Source organism: Hyaena hyaena, unplaced genomic scaffold (genome assembly GCF_003009895.1).
Source record: "Hyaena hyaena isolate Hyena2069 unplaced genomic scaffold, ASM300989v1 scaffold_393, whole genome shotgun sequence".
Taxonomy (NCBI): domain Eukaryota; kingdom Metazoa; phylum Chordata; class Mammalia; order Carnivora; family Hyaenidae; genus Hyaena; species Hyaena hyaena.
Window position 1 is genome coordinate 105,615 of NW_024081025.1, and position 18,971 is coordinate 124,585.

General features: G+C 35.1%; 1 protein-coding gene across 2 annotated transcripts in view; it reads right to left on the reverse strand.

Annotated features, from left to right (window-relative positions):
* The window catches only part of TBC1D32 (TBC1 domain family member 32), a 193,200-nt gene that overhangs the window by 98,805 nt on the left and 75,424 nt on the right, over positions 1–18,971 (reverse strand). For both annotated transcript variants that reach the window (XM_039251523.1, XM_039251522.1), the window contains exon 22: positions 10,787–10,903. In XM_039251523.1, the coding sequence (XP_039107454.1) occupies positions 10,787–10,903 (117 nt within the window). The remainder of the gene's footprint in view (positions 1–10,786; positions 10,904–18,971) is intronic.

Here is an 18,971-nt window from a genome sequence, read left to right on the forward strand (position 1 = left end):
CACACACACACACACACACAAACACACACACACTCTCTCTCTCTCTCTCTCTCTCTCTCTCACACACACACATACACACAGGAAAAGGAAAGGAAAGAAAGGAAACACAAGTCTGAAACTCTTGAAAGGATATCATCCAGCTGGAGAAAACATTCAATAGGCCAAATTGAAACCAAGAACAGAAAAACAAAAGAATATCCATTCACATAAATATATACATGTTTGAGTGCCTGCTGTTTACATGTGTCCCAATGGCCATGCTTGTGTTATCTGACCCTTTTTACTTCAGAAAGAGGTAAGTGAAGGTTGGGGGGGGGTGCCCAGGTGGCTCAGATAGTCATGGTCTCAGGGTTATGGGATCAAGCCCTGCATCCAGCTCTGCACTGAGCATGGAGCCTGCTTAAGATTCTCTGTCTGGCCCCCCTCTGCTCCTCCTCTGCTTTCTCTATGTAAAAAAAAAAAAAAAAAAAAAAAAAGGTATGGGATAGGTCAGTCAAAATGCCAATACTCCTGCACCTGTACCACTAGAAGTGGCTTGTGACTGGTTAGCCCATGAACATCTATATACAAAACTCAACCTTTAAGGTTCTTCCTTGGGATTTTTCAAGTGAGAGAAGTCTTAGTCCATTCTGGCCACTATAATAGAGTACCATAGGCTGTGTGGCTTATAAACAACAAAAATTTTATTTCTTATAGTTCTGGATGCTGAGAAGTCCAAAAATCAAGACACCAGAAGATTTTTTGTCTGGTAAGGATCCACTTTCTAGTTCACAGTCATATTTTCACTATACCCTCACATGGCAGAAAGATGAGGAATTTCCCTGTAGTCTTTTTTTTTTTTTTTTAAGGCCCTAATCACCTCCTAAAGGCCCACTTCCAGATATCACATTAGGGATTAAGTTTCAATACATGAATTTTGGGGCTATACATTCAGTCTACAGCAGGGAGGTAGAGGAAAAGGCCCTCCCAATTGGTGTCATACTGAGTTAAACTATGACCCCAAAAAACGATATGTCCACACCGTAATCTACAGAACCTATGATTGTTACCTTATTTGGAAAAGTATTTCCAGAAGTAATTAAGAATTCTAAAATCATCCTAGATTAACACAAGTAGGCCTTAAGACTGTTAAAAACATCCTTATGAGGAAAAGACAAAGGGAAATTTAAGGCAGAGAAAAGAGAAAGCCTTGTAAAGATGGAGGCAGAAACTGGACTTATGCAGCAATAAGACAGGAAATGCCTGGAACAGCCAGAAGCTGGAAGAGGCAAAGAAGGATTCTCTGCTGGAGTCTCTGGGGGGAATGTGGCCCTTTAACACCTTGATTTTAGACATCTTGACTCTAGAACTATAACAGAATAAATTTCTGTTGTTTTCAGCCACAAAGTTTGTGGAATTTGTTATGGCAGCTCTAGGAAACAATGATAAGGGGAGACAGTGAAGAAGTCAGTATAGAGTGACAGGTAGTCCCACTGACTCTCCCATGGAGAACACCATCTGGAGAAGAAAACACTAATGATAATTACAGCAGACAATTATATACCATGTTTTATATGCCAAGCAGTGATTTAAACTTTTATATTTCATTTAAATCTCACAGCAACTCTGGGATAGGAATATTACTGCCATCTTTTAACAGAAAATTAAATTTTATCTTGTCTGAGGTCAAACATAGCTTATAAAAGGCAGAACCAGGAATCTAATCCAGGCAGTCTGGCTTCAGAATGCAATCTTTTAACCACTACACTATGTACAGCTTCCAATAAAGCCTAGATAGAAGGCAGTAGAAGGACAGGAGGACATAGAGAGGCAGACAGATGTGGACCTGACTACTTCTATTTCCACTGGTCCTTGTTTTTTGTTTTGTACCAGTGATATAATGAAGTCCACAAATATTTTATTTAGCATATACTGCACATCTACTCTGTGCCAAGCATTATGCTAAGTACTGCAAACATATTCTGATCATTGAAAAAGAGCTGAAAGATCATGTACTACAACCATCCAAAGGTTCTTGGATCTAATTTGCATTATCTCCACCAAAAATAATTTAGGATGAGAAACTCATAGAATCCCAAGGTCGTCCATCCCACTTTTAATCAGCTCCAACAATTAGCAAGTTCTTCCTTGGGTTAATTCATTGTTTATACTCCTCAGTTATGCTAAGGGAACTATAATCAGCTATCACCTCTTGTTAGGAACATGGATTACTCCTGTCACTTGTACTGGCATCTATGTTTCCCAGCTATCTCTTACCCTGCCACCACATAAGCTGCAGATGTTGTTTAGATCTGGAAATTATGAGTCAATAAATTTCCTTATGTAGGTCAATAAATTTCCTCTTCTACTGAAACTAATTCAAACTGAGTTTCTCCAATAACTGAAGGGTTCCTACCTAATATATCACTTCTATAACTGCAAATCAAGTGATAGGAACTGAAAAGCAATCAAAGATGTATGTGTTAGAAGGAAAGAGTATTTTGTGTCATTGACCTTTAATTTACAAAAGTCCAACTTGAGAGTTGTTTACAGGGCCTAGAGTGTTCGTAGACAGTTGATATGAAATCATGAGAAGTTAAGGCCTAACATCCCTAAAATATAATGAATTCCTTAAAACTAAGAAAGAGAACACAAATAGAAAAATAGTAAAAATAAACTGAAAGACCTTTGAAAAGAAGTCAATTGCCATTAAGCATATGAAAAATGTTCAGTTCATGAGAAAAACATATACTAATACTTATTTTCTCCTGTCAGACACATCAATGTCTGATCACATAAACTTCTTATTAAGGTTGCTAGAAAACAGTCACTATAATATCTTAGTGATAGGAAAGCAGAGGATTATTCTCTGTGGATGAAAATCTAGTGATACATATGAAAATTACAAATGAATTTACCTTTCAAACCAATGATCTCACTTCTAGAAATCGAGCCCAACAATACTAGAATAGACAGAGTTTAAGATGGCCCCAAGATTCTCAGGCCATAAATATTAGTTCATGTATTACTGTGAAGAGATTTTTGCAGAATTCCTTAATTGATTTTAAAATAGGAGATTATCAGGGCACCTAGGCAGCCTAGTTAGTTAAGCATCCAACTCAATTTCAGCTCAAGTCAGGGTTGTAAGATTAAGCCCCATGTTGGGTTCTGTGCTGGGCATGAAGTCTGCTTAAGATTCTCTCTCTCTCTCTCTCTCTCTCTCTCTCTCCCTGCCCCCCCCTTCTTCCTTCCCTCCCTCCACTGCTCGTGCACTCTCTCTTACAAAAAAATTTTAAAAAAGATTAACAGAGTGGCTCTGATATTATCACAGGAGCCATTTACAAGCAAAGAATTGTCTCAGGCCGCTCACAGAAAAGAAAGTCAAAGAGACTCAAAGCATGAGAGCGATTTCACATGAAGGAGGTTGTTCACAGCTGAAATAGGAAGGAGGCCATAGTACAGAGCTCCAGGAGCAACATTTGGTCTCCAAGTGCCAGCAGGAAACCAGCACTTCAGTCCTACAACCTAAGAAATTTTGCTCTCCTCATAATTAATTTGGAATTGAATTTTTCCCCAGGGCCTCCGGATAAGCACTTAGTCTGGCCAACATCTTGATTTCAGGCTTATAATACTCTGAGCAGAAAACCCAGACACATAGTGCTGGACTTCTGACATGCAACACTGGGAGCTGATAAATGGGTAGTTTTCATATGCCAAGTTTGTGGCAATTTATTATGCAGCAATGGAAAAAAAAAAAAAGAAAAATATATATAGGCATACTGGTAAATATGATAAATATAAGCCAAGCTATTAATTGAGGCATAACTTACAATAACAAAAACTTAAAGAACCCAATTGTCCACCAGTAGATGGATGTATAAAACCCAGCACATCCATACACCACTATACTATGCCTTTGTTAAAAAAGGATAAGGGAAGGGGCACCTGGATGACTCAGTCAGTTAAGAGTCCGACTTCGGCTCAGGTCATGATCTCATGGTTCGTGGGTTCGAGCCCCACGTCAGGCTCTGTGCTGACAGCCAGCTCAGAGCCTAGAGCCTGTCTTCGGATTCTGTGTCTCCCTCTCTCTCTGACCCTCCCCTGCTCATGCTTTCTCTCTCTCTCTCAAAATTAAATAAAACATTAAAAAAAAAAAGGTAAGGGAAGAGCTCTCTATATATCTATATAGTAATCTCAAAGATACAAAATTAAAAGAAAATTGCAGAGACAGGACAGTGTTTATAGCATACTATCATTTGCTTAAGTCTGAAGGGGAAGAAAATATATTCTTTATTAAAGTAACAGTTGAAAGATAAACCAAAAAGGAACAAAAAGTGTTAGCTATAAGGCAATGCTATAAAATACTACTTTCTGCAATAATGTAAATGTTCTCTCTCTGTGCTGTCTAATGTGGTAGCCATTGGCCATCTATGGCTAGTGCGCACATGAAATCCTAAAGTGCTGATAGTAATTAAAGGAAAAAAATTTCTAACTTTATTTAGTTGTAATTAATGTAAATTTAAATAGCTACACACAGTTAGTGGCTATACAGTGAAAATCAAAACATATGGGGAGAAAGAACAAAGAGGATATGTAAGCACATTCCGTGAATACACCTTATTATACATTAGAGTCACATACTTTAAAAGAACATTAACCATATAACAAGTGAAAAAACAAAATTAAGACAAAAGAAAAGGTAAAACAACCTCTCAATTTAAAACATTCTAAAACAAATCTATCAAGTTAATGGCATAACCAGGCAGAGTAGAGACTTATTTACTTCAAGTGCTTTAAAATATTGTATTTTGATTGTAAATCCCTGGTGGCATATATTCTAAGGATAAAATTAACTGAAACAAATTGTCAATATGTATGCATTAATCTTATTTTATTCTGAAACTATTATAAAGTAGTTTTGTTCATGTCATTAGTAACCAAGCTTTTTAGTAAAAGAAAAATATATGAAAAAATATTAGGCTCATGAGGAATTTCTCTTTTAAAAAAAAACAAATAAATACTAAGGCACCTGGGTGGCTCAGTCAGTTAAGCGTCCAACTCTTGATTTCAGCTCAAGTCATGATCTAATGGTTCGTGAGATGGAGCCCCTCTCAGGCTCTGTGCTAACAGCGTGGAGCTTGCTTGGGATTCTCTCTCTCTTCTCCTACTCCTTCCCTGCTCATGCTCTCTCAAAATAAATAAACTTAAAAAAAAATTTCTCCTCAGCTATCCCCTAAAAGGACCAGAAATAATGACAACCCTAAACAATGAACATTTCTAGGTTACAAGTTATAGTTTATAACTAGCAATTCCTAATAAAAGGAACAACAACTCTTTGAAGATGGTGGATTCCAGATCTGAGCTAGAAAATGTATACAATGAGCGTGGAACATCTTAAATAAGAAAGAAATATATCAAACAGAATTAAGTACATGTCAAAAGGGCTCAGTAGTCAAAGGAACATCTTAATATCAAAAGCAATAATGACTAGGGCACCTGAGTGGCTCAGTCAGTTAAGCATCTGACTTTTGATTTCAGCTCAGATCATGATCTCATGGTTTGTGGGTTTCAGACCTGTGTTGAGAATCTCTACTTGGGATTCCCTCTCTCCTGCTCTCTCAGCCCCCTCCTGCTTTTTCTCTCTCTCTTTCTCTTTCCCTCTCTCTCTCTCTCCAAATAAATAATAAACTTTAAAAAAAGCAATAATGACTTCACTGGATTGAAACATGTATATAAAAACTAGAAGCTCATCATAGTAATAATAATAAAATATCCCTTTTGGAGATTAATAGAGCACCAATTCACTACTCTGAGAATTTATAAACAGTCAAGCATTTATTCTAATACTCCCAAAAAAAACTTTTTCAGGTTTTCCTTTATTAAATAATTCAAGTTAAATACAAAAGAATGGCAGAACTAGAATCACCAGTTTACATCTCTTAGTGAAATACTAAATCAATGCAACCCAGGACAAATAACCAGTTTTTCCAATAAATCAAGGGCACGGAAACAGAACAGTTTTAGAATAAAAGATGTAATAGACCTAATGACTAAATACAACTTTTGGATTTTGTTTAGATCATGACGTGACCAACCGTGAAAAGAAAAAAAAGAAAAGATATCTTTGATAAAAAGGAAACTTAAATAGACCGCTTATTAGATAATATTAAGGGATTATAGCTAACATCTTGGATATGATTAAAGCCACAAGGATTTACAAGGCAGTAATTCAAACAAAAGCAAAAACAAAACAAAAAACCCAGAGGTCCTTATTAGTTAGAATGCATACTAATTTATTTACAGATAAAATGACATTATGCACAAAATATGCTCTGTAATTCTCCAGGAAACAAATAAACAAACAAAATGCAGGCATAAAGAAAACTAGACTCAGGTAGGGACATTGACAGAATGCTGGTAAAAGCTGCACTTTTAGTGTTGGGTATAATGGAGTTCATACCATTTTTTTTAAGTTTGAAAGTGTCCACAAAAGAAAGCAAAGAAAGCCCCCTCTCTATGCGCGCGTGTGCACACGCACATACACACACACACACACGCACACACACAGCTCCTCAGTTTAACTTCCTAAGGTTCATGCCATGAAACTCCCAAAGAAAAGAGACAGATACTGAATTTAAATTCTTTTAAATAAAGCCTAAGAAAAGCCAAACTCATTAAGAGTCAATAAATTATTAATTAAACAGTGAAGTTACTGAGAACCTACCATGCCCACAGTAGCAAAAGAAAAATAAAAACACCAACTTGCTAAACTTTCAAGGCAAAAGATAAAATATAGTTCCTCTTCTCATGGAACTAGGAGAGACAAATGCAAAAATAATTATAAAATAATGTGACATATGAGAAGACGTCACAGAAAGAGTAAAGCATGTAAAATGAGGAGATACTTTCTAGTCAAAAGGCAAGGTTATATAGCTTCCAGATTCCAGAGAAACGAAGAAACTGTCCAAACATTCTGGAGGTCAGAGAATAGAATGTGACAAAAGAAAAAAGAAGGCTTTGAGAAAAAAGGAGAAGCTGTATGTCATGCAAAAGAACAGAACTACACATGGAGGTAAAGGGAAATCAGCAAAGATTTTAAATATAATCACTGCATCAAGTTTTCATTTCTAAAGGATCACTTTGAAAATAAATTAGCATGAAGATAAGTTACAGGTTGAGACTAGGGGAAAAAAACAGGATCACACTGAAGTAATCCAAACAAGAAATGAGGGTCTGAACTTTCTTATACCACCACAAAAATAAATTCAAAATGGATAAGACAGAAAACCATCAAAATCCTACAGGAAAAAACAAGCAGCAACCTCTTTGACCTTGGCTGCAGCAACTTCTTACTTGACATATCTCAAAAGGCAAGGGAAATAAAAGCAAAAATGAACTATTGAGACCTCATCGAGATAAAAAGTTTCTGCACGGCCAAGAAAATAATCAACAAAACTAAAAGGCAACCATTGGAATGGGAAAAGATATTTGCCAGTGACATATCAGATAAAGGGTTAGTATCAAAATTCTATAAAGAACTTACCAAACTTAACACCCAAAAAAACAAATAATCAGTGAAGAAATGAGTGGAAAACATGAATAGACTCTTTTCCAAAGAAGATATATCCACATGGCTAACAGACACATGAAAAGATGTTTAACATCACTCATTATCAGAGAAATACAAATAAAAGCCACATTGAGATACCACCTTACACCAGTCAGAGTGGCTAAAATCAGCAACTCAGGATACAACAAATGTTGGTGAGGATGTGGAGAAGGGAAAACTTTTGCACTGTTGGTGGGAGGGCAAACTGGTGCAGCCACTCTGGAAAACAGTGTGGAGCCTCCTTAAAAAATTAAAACTAGAACTACCCTACGACCCAACAATTGCACTACTAGGAATTTATCCAAAGGATGGATACAAAAGTGCTGATTCAAAGGGGCATATGTACTCCAACATTTATAGCAGCATTCTCAACAATAGCCAAACTATGGAAAGAGCCCAAATGTCCATCAACTGATGAATGGATAAAGAAGATGTGGTTTATATACCCAAGAGAATACTACTCAGCAATGAAAAAGAATTAAATCTTGCCACCTGCAACAATGTGAATGGTATTATGCTAAGCAAAATAAGGCAGTCAGAGATAGACAGATATCATATGATTTCAATCATATGTAGAATTTAAGACACTTAACATATGACCAAAGGGGAAGGGAAGGAAAAATAAGATAACAAACAGAGAGAAAGGCAAACCATAAGAGACTCTTACATAAAGAGAAAAAACTGAGGGTTGATGGGGGTGGAGGACTGGGGGTGGGGTAGGGAAAACAGGTGATGGGCATTGAGGAGGGCACTTGTTGGGATGAGCACTGGCCATTGTATCTAAGTGATGAATCACAGGAATCTACTCCTGAAGCCAAGACTACACTGTATGTTAGCTAACTTGACAAGGAAGGAAAGAAGGAAGGAAGGAAGGAAGGAAGGAAGGAAGGAAGGAAGGAAGGAAGGAGGGTCTGAGCTAAGGTGGCCTTAATAGGAATAGAAAAAAAGTAAACAAGATCTAGTTATTAGGGAGGTGACGATCTATAAATGGTGATTGATTGCATATATAGAAAGAAGTCAACAATGACTTCCAGGTTTCTAGCTCAATCACCTGTGAAGATGGTGCCATATGCTGAGATAGGAAAATAGGAAATAGAATTGATTTTGGGTAGAAAAAAATTCTATTCAGTTATAGAAGTGGTTAAGACTAAGATGTCCATGAGTTTTCCAGATGTCCATTATCTGGTAGAAATCTGAGTAAAGATCTGAGAGAGGTGAGCAACATAAGTTAGAGAGCTGTCAGTAGACAACTAAAGCACAGTATTGGATAAAATCAATCTGGAGGACAGAAGACAAAGGAAGAGAACACAAAGGAAGTCTCCACAAAGGATACTATACAGAAGAGACCAGAGAACCTGGAAGAGAACCAGAAGTGCCACAGTCACAGGAGAGAGTGGAAAGGAGCAGTGGATCAACTGTGCCCAAAGCTGCAAGATTACCACCTTCAGTTAAAGGAAAGGGGGGGGTGTCCCACTGGATTAGGGAATTATGGATTTATTGGTGACTTTTGGCAGAAAAATTTCAGTTAAGTAGTTGAACAAGATGCCAGATTACAATACTTTCCAGAGGTGACAGAAGAGAAAGAAGTAGAGACTTCAAGTATAATTATTTTTTCAAGAAGTTTTTTTTAGGGGGGTGGGAGGTGAGAAAGGGAGGGAAGGAGGAAAAAAACCATAGGATAGCAGCTAAAAGAAGACACAGGTCAAGGAAGTTGTTCTTTGTTTTTAATAGGAGAGTTTAAACATGTTTGAGTGATGGGAAGTAGCTATTTTTCTACATGGTTAAAATGTAATATCCATCGGGAGAAGTAGAATGACAAAACTATCTGCAGCTAAGTGTTTTAAGACTAAAAGACAAAACTTTCCCAAAGTGAAAAAATAATCTTTGAATATGCACTGCAGATATCCATGAAAACTTGAGAACAAACATCAAAGCCATTGTTCTAGATTAAATAATGCAACTAATTTGCATTTGTTTCCCATAATTGATTTCAACAAAGGCAATAATTTTATGAAAATTTTTGAAAACCATTTACTGGACATCTATGTGCTAGATGCTAAGGATGACTATGATGTCCTACTTGTTCTCAGGCACTCACAGTGTAGTAAGGAAGACAGAACACCTAAATGATCAACTGTAAAACTATTTAAGTGCTAAGATACAAGTAAGCACAAGATAAAATTGAAACACTCAAGGGAAAAGAAAATATAAATTAAAAACTCAATGACAGAAGTATCTATCTTTATATTTCATTAATAAAATTATCAAAAAAAACTCCCAGAGTAGATGAAGTTTTAAAAAATGAAAGGTTTAGGGGCTCCCAGGTAGCTCGCTCAGTTGAGTGTCCGACTTTGGCTTAGGTCATGATCTCACAGTCCTTGAGTTTCAGCCCCATGTTAGGCTCTGTGCTGACAGCTCAGAGCCTGGAGTCTGCTTCAGATTCTGTGTGTGTCTCTCTCTCTGCCCCTCCCTGCTGACGTTCTGTCTCTCTCTCTCAAAAATAAATAAACATTTAATAAAATTTAAAAACGTTTAGGGATAAAAAGAATTAAGTATTCAAATGGGCAAAACTATAGAAAAAACAGTAACACACAGGACAAAGTAACCAGAAAAAAAGAATTATTAATAGAATTTCAGTGTTAATTAAGTCTTCATGAATGCACAAATATACATTATTTTGTGTGTTTAAATCATAAACTTACCCAAAGATGAAGAATTAAATCTCTCTAAATGATTAAAACAAGTTACCCATTTAGGAGTATGAATATGAAAAAAGTCTCAAATAAGTATGTATATACTGCCCTCATGGGGTAGTAATAGGTAGTTCATTAAAATATAAGCAGAAAATGTAATGGAGCCCTTGGATATAGTTTAATCCTAATTATCCTAACCAATGAGGAAGCAACACTGGTGTGACTAATAATATAAACCATCTAAAAGTCATTCATATACATGTTTCTATTTATGCCAAGTTTCTTTCCTGGTTGGGGACCATTAACTTTGTGTTCCAGTAGGTTCTGTAACTTTTAGATGACCTGGATCAAAAGTTCCAGGCACACATAAGTCAGAGCTGACATTCCATGGGTAAATCAAATCAGCCTTTAAATGCCATTAAATAATGTTTCTTTTTTTCTGTTAAACTGCATTGTACTACAAATCTTATTTATAAAAGGTAAAGATTAAAAGAAAATGACTTACAATAACACATGTTGGGACTTCACGAAGAGAATATTCTGCTTTATTGGGAAGATCTCGATTGCCTACCAGCTCATAAACAGCAGGATAAGGTAAGAGGTTCACCAGTCCTAGAAAAGACTTAGGCAGAAAAGAGAGAAAACAGTCATTTAAATGGTTCATTTTTTTCAACCACATCCATAAAAGAGTCATAAACAGGTTTATAGGACTACAACTGTGAGGGTTAATTTTTTTTAATAAGCTTAATTAATCTAGATAAATGTGAAATATACACATTAAATACCAAATAGTTAACATCAGCAATAATCTAGGTACTGATAACACATAACAATAGTAACAGAATATATAGAAGTTGGAAAAGGTTAAAATGTCTTGTATCTTGTGAAAAAAAATTTTAATGTTTACTTATTTTTTAGAGAGATAAAGGGAGAGAGAGAGAGCATGAGCATGAGCAGGGGAGGGGGCAGAGAGAAGGAGACCCAGAGTCTGAAACAGGCTCTTCAGGGGCCCGAACTCAAAGACTGTGAGATCATGACCTGAGCCAAAGTCGAACGCTCAACCAACTGAGCCACCCAGGCATCCCAAAAAGTTTGGTTTTTAGAAAAAATGAAATGATCCATCTTTCTCATTCTTTGCATTGTAATAACTGATCTGACAGAAATATAAGAGAACAACACTTCAGGGCTCTGAAGCAAAATAATTAAGTTCTATATATTCTTGCACTCAGATCACAAGGCTATCTTTAACCTTTACATTCACCGGAAATCCAACTAACCTAAATACTAGAGTTAATTTTTAAAAGTCATGGCTTTCTTATCAAAATCAGCTCATTTTCTGGTACAATCGTAATAAATTAATCTCTCCATGAAGTTTTTAAGCTCTCATTCTCATTTAACTTTACTAAAAGCAACATGAATATTTGGATCCCCTGCACAAAAGCATGCAGTGGTTTCCTATCACTACCCATCAAGCCTAAACTCCTTAGCATGACTTTCAAGGCACTTTACTAATTGATACCTTTCTTCTCTTCACACTGTCAAAAGCCTCCTTTCCCATTATCCCTCAGCGGGAAGTCACCACTTCAGTCAATTGAATCTGCCTGTGGTCTCCTTCAAGTGACTGCCACAAATGCAAACCTTTTTAGCCTACCAACAAGGTCCTCCTGCCCTCCCACTTACTCTGTATCCCACTTCATAAGCTTGCCACATTTTTTCTAGAAGGCTTTCTAATGAACTCTATTCACATCTAGAAGCCTTGTATTCTGCCAATACTGGTTTCATTTGTATTGCATTAATTTACTTTTTGTAACTATTAAGTTTTTTCCTTGTCATTTTAAAAACTTTTTGCTAGATTCAGAAAATTTGAGAATCAAACTAAGAATTTTCACTATAATCAGAACACAAGAAATTTTTAAAGAATAGTTAATCTCTCATTTAATAGATGGAAAAACTTAAGGACCAGAGAAGTTAGTGACTTAGCCAAAGACATGCAATCAGAGAGTTGACAGCAGAACTAATCTGCATTTTCTTATTTTCATGGTTAGGTTACTCATTTTAAAACCCAGTATAATCTTCAGACACTATTTAACAATGTCACCCTTGCTACACAGTTCTTGTTTGAGGACTTGGAAGGTAGAGTCCCTTTTATCCCCTCCTCCACCTTTATGCCAAATGAAATATTCTTTACAAATAAGGGTGGTTATAGTGAATATATTTAACACAGTAAGTTTTAACAAAGGGTTGTAGAATGAAAAATGAACTCTAAAAAAGCTTCCTTTTTTCCCCACAAATATTCCATAAAATGAAGATGCAATTTCTAACTATTTCTAAGAAGAAAATAATCCACACATTCATGATTTAAAGCTGGAATCATTTGAATAGCAATAAAGTGATCATAAAGTAGAATAACTAAATTTAATAACCTAGTTGCCATTTACTGAATGTTTATCTGAGGAACACTATGCAAGAAGTGATCACTATAGAGAAAAAAAAAACCTAGCATCAAAGAAAAGATGTTTAAGGAATATATCAATTAAATGTACAATAAATGACAGTGAAACTAGAGAGTTCATGGCCTCTTATAAAAACACCTTGGAAAAATTCACTAATCACCAAGGTGTTGACTACAAAGATGATTATGATAGATAGACTTCATATTTTTATTATTCATTTAATTTATAAAAAACATAAGCTAAAAAATAAACAGAAAATGCTTTATAATTTAAACATGTATATAATTTATAAGTGTCCTTAATATGAATCCAATATTTAGATAGTTATGAGTCTTATTTATTATCCTTTTAATGTTTATTTATTTTTGAGAGAGAGTGAGTGTGTCTGTGTGTGTATCTGTGTGTATGAGTGGGGAGATGCAGAGAGAAAGACAGAGGAAGACAGAGGATCTGAAGTGGACTCTCTGCTGTCCATGTGGGGCTTGAACTCATGAACCATGAGATCAGAACCTGAACCAAAGTCTGACACTTAATTGACTGAGCCACCCAGGCACCCTAAATGAGTCCTTCCCATCTATTATAACCATGAGAGATATAAGAAACTTATTTTTTACAAGAAATTCTTAATAAATGTCTACTTGACATTTATTAAGGACATCTGACATTGTCCAAAAAGGCACATGGTCTTTACAGATCACATATCAATACTATATTGAAAGTTTTTGTATTATTTGCACATGAGGAATTCCATGGGTAAAATGAAAACCTCCCTACCTACGTCTAAGAAATAAAACAATCTGGACCACAAAGAATCATGAAAACTTCTGATAAGGTTTTATATAGAACTTCAGGTAATTACACAGAACTTCAGGTAAAAATAATTCAGTAATTATATTTGAACAAAACAAACTAAACAATTTAAAAGAAACCTGAGAAGATTTCAGCAGTTTGTTTCTAGGAGAAAAATGCATTTTTGGTACAATGAGCATTTTTAAAAGACATTAACATCTTTAAAATTGTAATTGCTTCATTAGTACTTATAGAATTCAAGAAAATATTTATAATATAATCACGAGTTCCCATAGAAATATCATTAAGATGTTACTAATATCAGACATTAATTATCCTAAAATTTATGTTAGCACAAAACCTATTACTTCAAAGTCTTGAAGAAAATGAGGTTCTGTAAAATAACGGTAAGAAAACAAATGGAAGATCAAATATTTGATATATTTTGAAACTAAAGCATTTTAATGTTTGTTTATTTTGAGAGTAAGCTAGCAACAGAGGGGCAGAGAGACAGGGTGAGAGAGAATCCTAAGCAGACTTCATGCTGTCCATGCAGAACCCAATACAGGGCTTAATCCCACAAACTATGAGATCCTGACCTGAGCTAAAATCAAAGAGTCAAATGCACAACCGACTGAGCCATCAAGGGATCCCGAGACTAAAGCATTTTAAAATTACCCAAGATCATGGGTGCCTTGGGTGGCTCAGTTGGTTAAGCATCCAACACTTGGTTTGGCTCAGGTCATAATCTCAGTTTGTAGGTTCAAGACCCACATCGGCTCCATAGCTGGCACAGAGGAGAATGCTTGAGATACTCTCTGCCCCTCCCATGCTCGCGCTTTGTCTCTCAAAATAAACAAACATAAAAAAAAGTATCCAAGATCAAACACTTTTTTATGAATTAAAACTCCTTCAGGTTGTTAATGATCATTGATTTACTTATTAATTCAAAATATTTTAACAGTGGCTGCTTATAAGCACTTATGCCAGATACTAAGAATAAAAATATGAATGAAGAAATGGTCCCTGCCCTCAAGGACTCACACTGTAATATAGCACAAATATACTATTAGATCATTTAAAATGGTTCTCTAAATGATCTGATGGTACTATACTACTGAGAGGGATGGAAGAATTGGGAAGAGGACACTATACAGCACAGTGAAGGGAGAGGAGAACGAGAGCTGCAAAGTAGCAGGCAGGTAGGCAGGAGGAGACGTGCTATGTTAATGAGCTCTAACTTCATCCTCTATGACAAAGAACAAAGATTTTCCAGGAAACTAATGGGAATTGCATTTTACCTTGTAGATAGAAAGGTATGAAGGAAAATGGTTCTGAGGGTAGACAATACTGAAGGAAGAGCAATTAAGATTTGGGGTTCTTAGAATGACAGACATCGATTATACTTATTAAACCAAGAATGTATTTTTAAGTGTCTAACAGAAATCAGAAAGTGATTAATAACAGCAAGTTTTTGGGTTTTTTTTAATGTTTATTTCTGAGAGAGAGAGAGAGAGAAAGAGAGAGAGAGAGAACAGGAGAGGATCAGAGAGAGAGGGAGATACAGATCTGAAACAGGCTCCAGGCTCTGACCTGGCTGCCAGCACACAGCCCGACGCGGGGCTCGAACCCACAAACCGTGAGATCATGACCTGAGCCGAAGTCAGACGCTTAACCGACTGAGCCACCAGGCGCCTCAACAGCAAGTTTTTTATAAGCTGAGAGAATCAAACCATTTTTAAATAGTTTTACATCTTTCCTTCTAATCTGTATGCATTCTATTTTTTTTTTCCTGGCCTTACTGTCCTAGGATCTACCGCAATGTTAAATAAGAGTGAACTGACTTTAGGTCCAATATTTCACTAATACACATAAGATTCATGTTTTTGAAATACAGCATTTAGAAGATGGCATTAAATCTGAGTTTTTTCATAAACGGGCATTAAATTTTGTCAAATGATGTATCCATGTCTAGTGAAATCATCATAGGAGTCTTCTTTATTCTGTTAATATAGTGAATTACAGTCCAATTTTAGAATGAGAAACCAACTTTCTGTTGCTTGGAATAAACTCCACTAGATCATAAAAATGATTCTTTTATATATTATTATATACAATTTGATATTTTATTAATTTTACTATAATATATTAATTATAATTAATTAACATATTTTTATAATTTAAAATATTTATAATTTTATACATATATATGAAGCAGTTTTGTCTCATCCATGTCAATATTATGCTGGTCCTCATCACATAAGTTAGAAACAGATTCTTTCACCTCTGTTTTCTGAAAAAGCTTGTGTAAGACTGGTGTTCTTTCTCCTATAAGAGCTCCATAGAATTCACCCATGAAACCATGTGGTTCTCTCTGTGGAAAGTTTTTTGATAATGAATTCAATTTCTTTAACAGATACATAGCTATTCAGATTTTTTATTTTATACTGGGTCACTTTTGGTAAGCATATTTAAGAAGTTTGCCAATTTTATCTTGTTTAATTCATAGCATAAAGCTGATCATAATGTTCCTTTATTATCCCTTAATAACTATGGGATCTTCAGTGAAACTCTTCTTTCATTCTTGATTAATTTTCAGTCTCTCATTTTCTTCAGTCCCTTATTTCCCCCTAGCCAGGGGTTTATTTTAATAATCATTTCCAAGAACCAACTTTTGGCTTTGTTACTTTTCTCATTTGTCTTTTCTGTTTTATTGATTTCTGCTCAAATGTTTATTACTTCCTTTTTCTGTGTGTTTTGGGTATACTTTACTCTTTTTCTAGTTTTTTAAAGTAAAACTTTGACTCATTCATTTTATACATCTCTTTCTACTGTAAATATTATTATTACAGTTCAATGTCCCTCAGCACTTCTTCAACTATATTCACAAATTTTATACTTTATTATTTTCTAGTTTAAAAAATTTCCTAATTTCCCTCGTAGTTTCTTTGAGCTGTGTGTTATTTAGAGGTATATTTCCAAATATTTGGGTTAGGATTTTTATAGCTTCTAGTTCATGATACTTAAGTTCACTGTGGCCACAGATCATACTCAATATTATTCCAATCATTTTAAATTTATGTAGACTTGCACTCTAGCCCAGTAAGTCTCTTTCTTGGTAAGAGTGCTAAATGCTCTTGAAAAGAATAGGTGTCCTGCAGTCACTGAATATGATATAGTTTCTAAAGGAAAATTATATCAAGTGATAATTAGTGATATTCATATCATGTATCTGTGAACAAACTGAAAGATGTGTTATATCAATCACTGAAAGAGGAATGTTAAAATCTTCAATTGTTACTGAAGATCTGCCTGTTTCTTCCTTGTTATTTTTTAATTTTATTTTTTATATGAGTTAATATGCAATGCAATATTGGTTTCAGAAGCAGAATTCAGGGATTCATCACTTACATACAATACCCAGTGCTCATCACAAGTGCCCTCCTTAATATCCACCCCCCACTTCCTTCCATCAACCCTCAGTTTGTCTCTATCATTAAGAGTTTCTTGTGGTTCATTTTCCTTTCTTCTCCTCCCCTGCCCCTTCCCATACATTCAACTATTTTGTTTCTTGAACTCCACACAAGAGTGAAGTCATATGATATCTGTCTTTCTCTGATAGACTTATTTCCCTTAGCATAATACATCTAGCTCAATCCAAACTCATTCTATGAAGCAGACATTACTTTGATTCCAAAACCAAAGACCTCACTAAAAAGGAGAATTACAGGCCAATATCCCTGATGAACATGGATGCAAAAATTCTCAACAAGATACTAGCAAATCAAATTCAACAGTACATTAAAAGAATTATTCACCATCATCAAGTGGGATTTATTCCTGGGCTGCAGGGATGGTTCAATATTCGCAAATCAATCAACATGATACACCACATTACAAAAAGGATAAAAGAACCATATGATCCTCTCAATAGTTGCAGAACAATTTTGACATAATAAATGTATTTGACAAAATAAAGTATCCATTCTTGATTAAAAAAAAGAAAAGCCCTCAGCAAAGTAGGGATAGATGGAACATATCTCAGCAAAGTAGGGATAGATGAAACATACCTCAACATCATAAAGGCCATATACAAAAGACCCACAGCTAATATCATTGTCAATGGGGAAAAACTGAGAGTCTTTCCCCTACAATCAGGAACAAAACAAGGAAGTCCACTCTCAACATTACAATTTAATATAGTACTAGAAATCTTAGCCTCAGCAATCAGACAACAAAAAGAAATAAAGGGCATACAAATCAGCAAGGAAGAGATCAAACTTTCACTATGCGCAGATGACATGATACTCTATGTAGAAAACCCGAAAGACTCCACCAAACACTTGCTAGAACTAATATATGAATTCAGCAAAGTCACAGGATAGAAAATCAACATGCAGAAATCTGTTGCATTTCTATACACTAATAATGAAGCAATAAATCTAAAGAGGTAAAAAAAAATCTGTACTCTGAAAACTATCAAAGACGTGAAAGATATTGAAGAGGACACAAAAAAATGGAAAAACATTCCATACTCATGGAAAGAAGAATAGCATTCCTTAAGCTATTTTAATACTTCATATGTTCTGTTATCTCATTTTTAGGATCATAACTAATTTATGATTGTTATGTCTACATTATAATCAAATGTTTCTTAATCTGGGATTACTTCATTTCCTTTATCTCTGACATTAACTATGGCTATTCCGGTCGGTCTTCTAATGTATAGTTTTTCCTCTCTTTTTCTATTCATTGACTGTCAACTTATCAGTAGCTTTTTCTTTGAAGGGAATTCCTAAAGACCCAAAAGCTTTGCATTTTAATTATTTAGTCACTTACATGTAATGCACTTATTGATTAGGGCTACTATTTTCCTATTTGTTTTCTTTTTTCCCATCATTTTTCTGTTCCCTTATTCTTCCATCTCTACCCTGTGGAGTTTGCTTTTTGTTTGTTTTAAAATTTTATTTTGGCTGTATCTTTTTGCCTATTACTTAATGGTTTTTCTAGGTCAATGCTGTCCAGTAGACCTTTCTTTCTGTGGTGATGAAAATTTATATAATTTGAAATGTGCAACAGTGACTAGCTACATGTGGCTACTGAACACCTAAGATTAGATTAATGTATTTGAGGGACTGAATTTTTAATTTTAGTTTGAAGTAGATTCATATACATGTTGTTATTGTCTATCATGCTCCAAAGTACAGCTATAGAAAGGTAAGAAGTGACTGGACTGGAAATAAATTTAGTGTACCTCATTATAAACTAAGGCCACATTAATATTTCCTATAATTTAAATGACAGTAAAATTAAATCCCCAAAGAAAACAGAATCCCTAAGGAATAATATTTGGAACTACAAGCTAAGCACTAAAGATATTTGCTAGGAGTTATTTCTAGATCTTTCAGTTCATAGTTACAAGAGTATACAATTTTTTTAACTGAAATT